The sequence below is a fragment of the Euleptes europaea genome, chromosome 5 (genome assembly GCF_029931775.1).
Source record: "Euleptes europaea isolate rEulEur1 chromosome 5, rEulEur1.hap1, whole genome shotgun sequence".
Lineage (NCBI taxonomy): Eukaryota > Metazoa > Chordata > Lepidosauria > Squamata > Sphaerodactylidae > Euleptes > Euleptes europaea.
The window spans coordinates 42542850-42553668 of NC_079316.1; the positions used below are offsets into that span (position 1 = coordinate 42542850).

Below are 10819 nucleotides of genomic sequence, written 5' to 3' on the forward strand. Positions count from 1 at the left end.
ACTGCTCTAGGGTACCACTCTGTTTATCCATAGTGCAAACTCCAAAGGAGCACTCTTCTACAGGTTTTATCTACCAATAAATAGCTGGATCCAGTGAATCATGAACAGAATGAGTTCATGGTGCATATGTCTTCCTACCCACTCCCCTCCCCCCACCCCCGAAGCTGCTCTTGAGAGCTGTCAACATATTGGGATGTGTGAGAAAGCGGAATCAGCAGAAATCCCACCAATGCAAGTTCTTGCTCTGTTTTATAGTTGGGGGGGGGGGCTGATTTCTGCTGACTTACTCCTACCCACACGCATACCACATCCCATTCTGTTCCCAAGAGTCCAATCAGTCCTCAGTTTTCAGAGGATGCAGGAGGAAGAGAGAAATAGGAGGGATACTTTACGTAAGCTCATTCCATTCACAGTTGATTTCATCCCTGTGAAATGTTACTAATATATGGATCTTCCTTATAAATTTGCATGCACATCCATCACATCAAAACTTACCACTTTAGCTATCAATTCAGTTATGTGTGATTTCTTATCTCTAAGAACAAAGGGCAAGATTCAGCACTATTTGTACACACACAGCTTAGGATGTCAAGGCTAATGTGCATGCAGACTGACTTGACAGGTGATATTCTCCCAGTCTCTCACCCTTCCTCCCCTAGCCCATGCTGTGCACATTATTCCATGCCAGGCAAGAGTAGTGTTCTGATGCTCCCAAATCCTGCAAGAGCTGGTCCCTGGACAGTTGAACATGTGAATCAAGTAGCACAAACAACTGATTTTAAGGGGGTTGATGACATGTACGTAATGTCTTGGAAGGGTAGCCTCATGCCCAGATTCCTCATTACCACTGTACAAGTGAAGGTTTAGATACAATAAGGTTTGAATGGGTACTCAGGGGGAACCACAACATCAAACGCTGTCTGAAACTTTCAGATATCGTTATGGATTAAGAACAACATTTTGAATGCTGCCCTTATCTTTCAAGTGTTTGTAATTATATGTCCCTTGGGGAAAATATCTCCAATTCACTTTTTTTTATCATTCCTTAGCTGCTTGGTGAATTGCTATTGGATAGGCACAACTTCACGATTATGACAAAATACATCAGTAAACCTGAAAATCTCAAACTAATGATGAATCTTCTACGAGACAAGAGTCGCAACATTCAGTTTGAAGCCTTTCACGTCTTTAAGGTAAAAATAGCTTTTTCAAATGGACAGATGGTAAAGAGTCCCATATTTACAGTAAACTTTACATTGGGATGGTGCAATAAAACTGAATGAGCTGCTTTGATAACTGGGAAGTATTGCCACTCCCATTGTACAAAGCAATTTACATTTTAAAGTCAAAATAGGTTTTTAATAAAGGTTTTCATTTTCAAAATAGGTTTTCATTTTTGCTCCAAGTCATTGAAACAAGCAAGTTAAGGAAACCCTTTTCTTTCTCTATTCTTAAAATAATCTAATCCACAAAATTTTGATGAAAATGTTTCCAAATAGCTAAATTTTACCAAATAAGCAATAGCCAAAGAATGCTCCATCATAGGGCCAAAAAATCTGTAAGAGGGGCTGCAAAAGGGAGGAACCAAAACATACAAGCAAAACGATTTCTGCATGTGCAGACAGCTCAATAAGGAACAGTGTTTCTTCCAGCATGAGAATTTGCAGAAGCATGTGCTTTCTGTTGCCAATTTATGTTGCTTCATCAACCCAATACACAAAATAGGAGGAGCTGAAGGTAAGAGGTGGAGGAGGAAAACAAGCAGAGACAGAAAGAGGAAATGTAGTAAGTGGGAGTGGGAGAAAGAAGGGAGTTAGGGAACAGAGGTAGAAATAGCAGGGAGATGAACAAACATCATTAGGGAGACAAGGGGTGGGTGGGATTTTTCACTCCCCCATAGGTCCTTGCAGGTCCTGCACTTGTTCGACTCATATCACAGTCCTAATTTTTACGTAGTTTGAATGCAAGCAAACTTGCTTTGTGCTGCACTGATTGTGAATATGGGTATTCTGATTAACTAAATCACGATGATATTACGTGGTATTTTTACGTATTACAGCCTATTCCTAAATGGGGGGTAGATCCACAGTGGCCAGGAGTGGCAGAGCCATGCCGCCGCCTCCGAGGCTTCTTGGCCACCACAGAGGAAACAAAAGATTTTTAAAAATAAAAAAAGGCAAAATGGAGGGAAATGCCCCATTGAAAATAGCGAGGGTGCACCACCAAAAAAGATGGTGCAGCTCTGCCGCAGCTCAGGGGCATTCCCGGGATGAAAGGGGTTAGGAAGCTGCCCAGAGGCAGCTCTGCCCCTGAGAACACCCCGGGAATGCTTCCCCCATGCCGGCGTGGCCATTCTCTTCTGGGCTTTAGTTCCCGGAGTGGCTGAGCAGGCGGCGGGGGCTGGCAGAGCTCCGTGCCTCCCAGACACCAGTGTGTTTGCCCCTTTATCCCATGATAAAGTGGCACCTATGCCAGCGTGCGGTCACTCTGTCTCCTAAGGGGATCCCCCCCACACACACACACCTCAGGATTGCTGCCTTGGTTTCATACGTTCATCTCTAAAATTCCAATAAAAATTTTATACAACTTAATTTTTTGGCCCCACTCAGTATAGTTTTGACTACCGTATTTTTCGCTCCATAAGACGCATCTGACCATAAGACGCAAAGGAAAACAAGAAAAAATATTCTGCCGAATAAAGACCCCCGTCCGGTTTCCAGGGAGTCCCTAGAAGCCGGGCGGAGGTCTTTAAACTGCTCTGCGCTGCCTGCCTAGGCAGCGCAGAACAGTTTTACCTCCCCCCCCTTCCCGGTCCGAGGCTCAGCTGTTGGGCGGGGACCCGCCCGGCTTCTAAGGACTCCCTGGAAAGCCAGGCGGGGGGGGGGGAGTCTTAAAAGTGCTCTGCGCTGCCTAGGATGGAAACTGAGCCTTGGGACCTGGAAGTGCTGGGGGGAGGTTAAACTCCTCCGCGCTGCCATCCCAGGCAGCGCAGAGCAGTTTAAAGACCCCCTCCCCCGCCCGGCTTCTAGGGACTCCCTGGAAGCCCAGCGGGGGGGGGGGTCTTTAAACTCCTCCGCGCTGCCTGGGATGGCAGCGTGGAGAACTTTCAAGACCCCCCCCCCACTCGGCTTCCAGGGACTCCCTGGAAGCCGGGCGGGGGGTATTTAAACTGCGCTGCCTGCCTAGGCAGCGCAGAGCAGTTTAACCTCCCCCCCCCCCCCCACGCTGTACAGGGAGTCCCTGGAAGCCGGGTGGGGGGGTTCCCCGCCCAACAGCTGAGCCTCGGGACCGGGAAGCGCGGTGGGGGGGAGGTTAAACTGCAGGTGGGGGTGATTGGGTGTTGCAGAGAAAGGGGCCTCTTCTTCTCTGGGCCCCTTCTTCTCTGCAGAACCCCCCCCCCTGCCCCCACCCACTGGCTGGGGCAGGAGGGCTTGGAGGCCTCTCCCTTCCCACTTGCACCTAGATATGTGCAAGAGTGGCGTAATGGGGAAGGGGCCGTGGTTCAGTGGCAGAGCCCCTGCTTGGCATGCAGAAGGCCCCAGGTTCAATCTCCAGCATCTCCAGTTAAAGAGCCCGAGCAGGTAGGTGATGTGAAAGACCCCCTGCCTGAGACCCTAGAGAGCTGCTGCCAGTCTGAGTAGACAATACTGAATTGGATGGACCAAGGGGGGGTCTGATTCATTAGAAAGCAGCTTCATGTGTTCATGTGTATTTTGGAGGGGGCTGTGAGCTCAGTGGCAGAGCCTCTGCTCAACATGCAGGAGGTCCCAAGTTCAATCCCCAGTGGCATCTCCAGTTTAAAGGGCCCAAGCAAATAGTTGATGGGAAAGACCCTTTTCTGCCTGAGACCCTGGAGAGCTGCCGGTCTGAGTAGACAAATGTGACTTTGATGGACCGGGGGGGGGGGGGGTCTGATTCATTAGAAAGCAGCTTCATGTGTTCGTGTGTATTTTGGAGGGGGCTGTGAGCTCAGTGGCGGAGCCTCTGCTCAGCATGCAGGAGGTCCCAGGTTCAATCCCCTGGCATCTCCAGTTAAAGGGACCGGGCAGGTAGGCAATGTGAAAGATCTCAGCCTGAGACCCTGGAGAGCCATGGGGAGGGGGCTGTGAGCTCAGTGGTGGAGCCTCTGCTGGGCATGCAGGAGGTCCCAGGTTCAATCCCCAGTGGCATGTCCAGTTAAAGGCACTAGGCAAGTAGGTGATCTGAAAGACCCTTTTCTGCCTGGGACCCTGGAGAGCCGCTGCCGGTCTGAGTAGACAGTACTGACTTTGATGGACCGAGTTGGGGGGGGGGTCTGGTTCAGCATAAGGCAGCTTCACGAGGAGGGGCCCGTGGCTCAGTGGCAGAGCCTTTGCTTGGGAATAGCAGGAGGCCCCCGGTTCAGTCCCCGTGGGGTGCCTCCGCTCCCACCCGCCCCTGGCCCAGGCGAGCCCGGTGCTGCCCAGCCTCCGCCTCCCCCCCACTCGCTGCACATAGGCTGGGCAGGGCGGGCGGAGAGCGAGGCCGGATCCCGCCGCCGGGATGATCTGCCGGGCCCTCCCTCCTTCCCTTCTGCTCGCCCGGCCTCCGTGCAGCGGGCATTGCCGAGGGGGAAGTGGGAGAGGGAAGAAAGGAAGGCCGGTGTGGGGGTGGGGTAGGCCTGAGAGGGAGACGCCACCTATGCCCGCGGGGGGAGGGGGGATGGTGGGGGAGGGGAAGCAGGGGCGGGGGGGAGGGGAGCCCCTTCTGAGGAGACCCTCCTTCCTTCCCACCCGGCGAAGGAAGCCAGGCCGCGGGTCTGCTTACCTCCTGCACCGGCCGCCCAGGAGCCCAGCAGCAGCAGGAGCCGCCCCAGCACCACCATGTTCGACCCTTGGCCCAGGCCTCCTTCCTGTGAGGACTCCCGGGAAGGGGGGCGTTGGGGGTTTAAACTTCCCCCCCCCCGCACGCTTCCCGGTCCTGAAGCGCCCTCACCCCGCCCAACAGCTGAGCAAAGGCGGCGTCTCCCCCTCAGGCTTACCCCACCCCGGCCTTCCTTTCTTCCCTCTCCCACTTCCCCCCCTCTCCCACTTCCCCCCCTCTCCCACTTCCCCCCTCTCCCACTTCCCCCTCGGCGATCCCCGCTGCACGGAGGCCGGGCAAGCGGAAGGGAAGGAGGGAGGGCCCGGCGGATCATCCCGGCGGCAGGATCCGGCCTCGCTCTCCGCCCGCCCCTCCCGGCCTCCATGCAGCGAGTGGGGGGGGAAAGCGGAGGCCGGGCTCGCCTGGGCCAGGGGCAGGTGGGAGCAGAGGTGCCCCGCGGGGACTGAACCGGGGGCCTCCTGCTATGCCCAAGCAGAGGCTCTGCCACTGAGCCACGGGCCCCTCCTCGTGAAGCTGCCTTATGCTGAACCAGACCCCTCTCCTCGGTCCATCAAAGTCAGTACTGTCTACTCAGTACTGTTGTCCCGAGGCTCAGGAATGGGAACCGCATGGGGGGGGAGATTAAACTGCTCTGCGCTGCCTAGGCAGGCAGCCGGCTGGCGGGAGGGGTGGGATTCCGCACATTCGCTCCATAAGGCGCACCGACATTTCCCCTCACTTTTGAGGAGGAAAAAAGTGCGTCTTATGGAGCGAAAAATACAGTATATGCTTTTAGCCTCCTTGTAAACTGGGCTCCTTGGAATTTCTACATTAAGTGAAAAATCTATATTTCATTGTCTCTCATTTACTGTGATTATATCAACTGAACTTTTCTTCTTCTTTTCATTGCAGGTGTTTGTAGCCAATCCTAACAAGACACAGCCTATATTAGATATTCTCTTAAAGAACCAGACCAAACTTATTGAGTTCCTCAGCAAGTTTCAGAATGACAGGACCGAGGACGAACAATTTAATGATGAGAAGACCTATTTAGTTAAACAGATCAGGGATTTGAAAAGACCAGCACAGCAAGAAGCTTAATATCCTATAAACCCCTAAAATATTAAATCCAAATTCAGCATTTGCTGTTAGATATTCAGCATCAGGCACTCTTATCAATTCATGAGGAACATTACTGCTAATCTGCTGTTCAGTGAACAGTGTTTGTTTTTGTTTTTCTTTTCTTTTTTTTAGTCCAAGTTGACAAAACCTAGCTGCTGCTTTCTTGCACAATGTGGACTTTTTGGTATTTGTGTCTGAATTCAAGCACACTGCTTGTTTTTAGAAATCCTGGGAGGGAAAGCTGATTGGTTCATGAAAGCAAATATATAGAAGGTAGTTTGGGATAGAAGAAGGTGTTAGATTAGATTTTACGCAATGGGGTGCATGCTTGCAAATCTGGTTCAATCCGTATGTTTGCACTTAACTTTGTATGAGATGCGAGCACAATGTGATCTGTGCATATCTGGCACCATAGTATAAGATTGTATGCCTTGATTTAAAAAACAAAACGTGCAGTGCTTTATTTGTAATCAAAGGGGAAATGTATCTAAGATGTGAGCTTACTGGGATGAAGAGTTGTCTTGCAAATAAAACTGATAGCAAAACATAGCAACTTCTAAAGAGTGAAATCTCAGAGTTCATAAGGAAAATGTATATATGCCTTTCACTGCTTTATAGATTTTTTTGTTGTTGTTTTTGACATTTGATTTTTTTTCTGGTTCAGTTGTAGACTTGGAAATACGTTCTAAAGGGTCTTTTTTGTTAATTTCACTTTGAAGGTGTTTCAGACAGTAGAGCTTAACAGTGACACTTTGCATTTCATTTCAACGACGCTTGCTGATTTCTTTTGTATATAACTCCTTGGGCTGCTCATTTCTTTTAAAAATGATTTAATTTGTACAGCAGAGGAATGTTAATGTATTAGTCTGTAACTTTTACCTGATACGGAGTTTTGCAAATGAAAGCTCATATGTAATGAATACTTTTGGATCACATGGAAATGCTGATTTCACATTTCTTAAATACTGCAGCATTAAAAGGAAGAAACCCCCGTTTTCCTGTATTCACTGATCTAATGGGTGCCATCAAAATTAGGATAGATTAAAACATAGTGCTGGAACCCACTAAAACTGTGTTCTTGAATATTGGCCTTATTCACTTATCTTTAGCGCTACATTCAGCCAATTGCAAATTATGCAGATTATGCTAAATTGATACTAATTTGTTTTTCTTGTGGGTATCTACCGAAAATCTCTCTAATGTAGTTAATACTCAGTATGATAGTTGTGAGAGTAAATAACTTATAATTCCCCTTCAAACAACCATAACTTCATAACTGTCCTCATGTCAGTGTCTTGTTCTTTAATGCTGCAAACTATCAGTATTTATTTTTTTAAAAGACTGATTTTGCACCATGTTTTTTGTTACTGTGATCATTAAAAAACCTGCTAAATATATCTAAACTATGTTATCAAAATGTTATCTATTCATCTTAATATTAGCGCTAAGATCACAACCAGCCAACTTCATGGATTAGGAGTATGAAAGTTCAAATTCTGCATGATTGAATATGACTGAGAGTGCTATAAAATTATTTATTGCTTTCTATCCTCTTTCTAATTAAATTATTTCCCAGTTGATTAATCTCCTGACTGACATTTTAGCTCAGTTTTAAAGCCTTCACATAGGGAAAATAGCTCCAGAAAATAGGATTCTGGTGATTCTGAATGTCTCACCATGGTCTGACTTCCTTTAGAGGTCATAACCTGTCCTTTGCAAAGTGATTCATAATGTCTACTGAATGAGGAAGACAATTAGTATACCTCTATTAAATCATTTATCTAGGCAGGCAAAACTAGCCATGAGATGGTATTATAGTTCAGTACTAACTGTCCTTTTTATATTTTGGTTTATTGTAGTTTAAGAAGAAGAAAATATTACTTGGCAAGTTATTCTCCATTATGCATAAGGCTTCCACATTAGGGGGGAAATGTAGAAATGCTAAAAGTTATGTATGTGTATATATATAAAGTTAAAAGATGATTGGATATTGGTTTTGCTTCTCTACTATTCGGCATGGGAAACAGTGGCTAACTTTTTTAAAACATTAAACCTTGGAGTGTTGGCATTCAAAAAGAGTTGTATTTAAGACCATTTGATGTGCTATTCATATTAAAAACTATTGTACTGGAAGTGGTTTCTTATCTGCGTGAAGGCTTAAAATAATAAGTAAAAAGTTATTTAATGTGAGGTTTTTTTAAAAGATGTAAACAATTGTAATTCTACTTCCATAAGAGCATTTCATTTCTTATTAGAAGATCTGGCAGGCCCCATAATTGAAATAAAATTTTGAAGAAACACAATTGTGTATTCTATACTATGTATTGAAAATAAGGTTCACCTTGAGTATTTCTCTCTTAAGAGGCATATATCTTGCATTTCTTGTGAACCATAAAACATTAGCCCTACGTTTTAAAAGCTTGGTGCTAAAAAGGTGAGAACTAACTCATGCTTCTTGCCTCCTAGGAGGCAAACGTCTTTGCTTTTACTACCGTCTTAAGCTTGAATATTGATTCAGCTAATAGAAACTATCAGGTATGTTTGGAAGTGGAAAAGGTGAAAAGTATTTGACGTATAGACTTCCATCAGTTTTATGCCAATTGGATTGTCATTACTTTCTCCAGTGAACTGTACTCTGATGAGAGTGCTGAGAATCTTATTGATCATCCCAGGACCCCATCCCCAAACTTCAGTTTCCAGGCTTTCTTAGTGAAAATGAATGACTGTTAAATCAATTTCAGTCTGTAGTGTAGATCTGCCCATAGAGTATCTAGATGTTTTGCTATATCCAAAGTGGCATTAGTCTGCCAATTTCCATATTTGCATAAACAAAAGTCCACTTAGGCAGCTCCTTATTTGACATTATCATCCAAGTTGTGGAATTCTTGAGATAGTCTTTTGCCACTGGTAATTCTTCTAGTAGGCCTGAAGGAAATTGCCTGGGAACTCCAGGCTGTCAGAACTATTGAGTGTCCTTTGAGCTCAACTACAAATCTAGACAAAGCCACTGAAGAAGCTGAGCTCCGTGCAAACTTGCAATTTACAGTTAAATTCTGTTAGCTATAAACCAAATTATGCCAATATTATCAGAGGGAACTTGCCTACTATTAGCATATCTAATACCCACTTCAGGAGAGGAAACAGCCACTAAATGCTGAATCTGTAAAGTACCCTGAAGATGTGGACTTTAAAGAGCCAAGTTAGAGAGGAACCTCGCTTGAAATCCATACTACTAAAATCATAATGCAGATGTCATTATATGCAGGATGATATCCTGGTTCTTTGGAGAGTCCATTAAGAAAAAATTGTGGTGGGAGTTCATAGGACAGTGAAGTCTGGATGATGCCTAGAGGCAAGGTTACTCATTTGGTCAAAAGGGAACCTGAAATCATGACCAGACTACATGGGAAACACACTAGCTCATCAGCCAAGTGGACGAGGAGTTTTACACATTCTGTCCCCCTGTACACACACCATCATCACCTTTTCTACATTACCATGCCCGTTGTTACTTCTGAAATGTTAAAGAGGTGCTTAGTGTAGAGGTTGGGGTCTGATTCTCACAAGGAATTGTCCAGGAGGAGAATGCCCTGTCTCCCAATGGTATCATTCCTGAGGCAAATAATTCATGTAGGAAAAGTCTTACTCTCTGGCTTGTGCTATGGCATTTCTCTTTGCATAGTTACAAAGCTATTTCTAAGGACGGCTGCTCATAATTTACAAGTGAAAATCTATACAATTGTAGTCTACATCTAGCTTAGCACTGTGCCATTTAAGACATTAATACCCTCTGCTCTTAATGTAGTCAGAAGTGCTAATAAAAAAAACGGCAATAAGGCAGAGATTTTATTTTTATAGCAGCATAAAACCATTGTGGAAGTGGATAAAATAAACTTTAAAAATCCATGAAATCAATACAAGTGGGCCAATAGAAATACCAGAACAATGTACAAAGTGTTTAAAAAATACTCAGAAGTCCTGCTTTTTTAGAAAAGGGAAGGCTTTTTTCAGGTGTTGCAAAGGTAGGAGACTTGCACAGCCGCAAATGTGTGCCAGGAGGGATGTTTCAACAGAAAAAGCAGTTGTCAAAAAGTTGGTGGAGGGGAATGATCAGTGTCCCAAACGATTGCTTTGATGGGAAGGCTTGCATGGGAGCAGACAATGGAGGGCTTTAAAGGTAAGAACCAACTTTGAATTGTGGCAAGAAGTGAATCAACTGTCAGCACAACTCCATCAGAACTGGCAACTTACGCCAGACAGCAGGCTTACTTCTACACCATGCACAAGCTGTATCTTGAACTATCTTCAAAGGCAATCTGGTGTTGAACACATTACAGCAGTCTAACCTGTAAGTGACGAGCAGGAAGACCTCCAGAGGTAGACCCAATTTAATAGCACCTCTAGGCTGCAAACCTGCCCTTTTAGAAAAAACTTGCTAACCTACACAGGCTGACTCCTCACTCTGGCTATGTTATTGGCCAGCATTACATCTTCTGTGTTGACCATCACAGAGATGATTAACATCTTTTCCAAGATTAAACTACCCCATGGTAAATGCCAGAGGACAGCAATGGCAAACAACCTTGGTTAGTCCCTTACCTTGAAAACCCCATAAGGGGTCAACATACGTCTGCTGTGACTTGATAGCATTTTACACAGAGTGAGGGAGAGAGAATGCTGCCAGGGCAGGAAATAATGCAGAAAGCTCTTCAGAAAACCTTTCCAGTCTTGTGTCAAAGAGCAACAATTTTAAAACTCAAGTTTGTTCAGAAGGATCAGGTAGGTCTTGGACTCTTGCCATTGCCTTTTCAAACAGCCACGCTCCCGACTGTTTGATATAAGGAAGTAGAAAAGTGCTGTCAAACGAAGCATGTGA

At 45.7% G+C, this 10819-nt stretch overlaps 1 protein-coding gene across 1 annotated transcript in view; it reads left to right on the forward strand.

Annotated features, from left to right (window-relative positions):
- The window catches only part of CAB39 (calcium binding protein 39), a 63115-nt gene extending 56066 nt beyond the window's left edge, over positions 1 to 7049 (forward strand). The window contains exons 8-9 of the mRNA XM_056850154.1: positions 1050 to 1193; positions 5734 to 7049. Coding sequence (XP_056706132.1) covers positions 1050 to 1193; positions 5734 to 5922 — 333 coding nt within the window. The 3' untranslated portion in view covers positions 5923 to 7049. The remainder of the gene's footprint in view (positions 1 to 1049; positions 1194 to 5733) is intronic.
- Positions 7050 to 10819: the final 3770 nt, after the last annotated feature.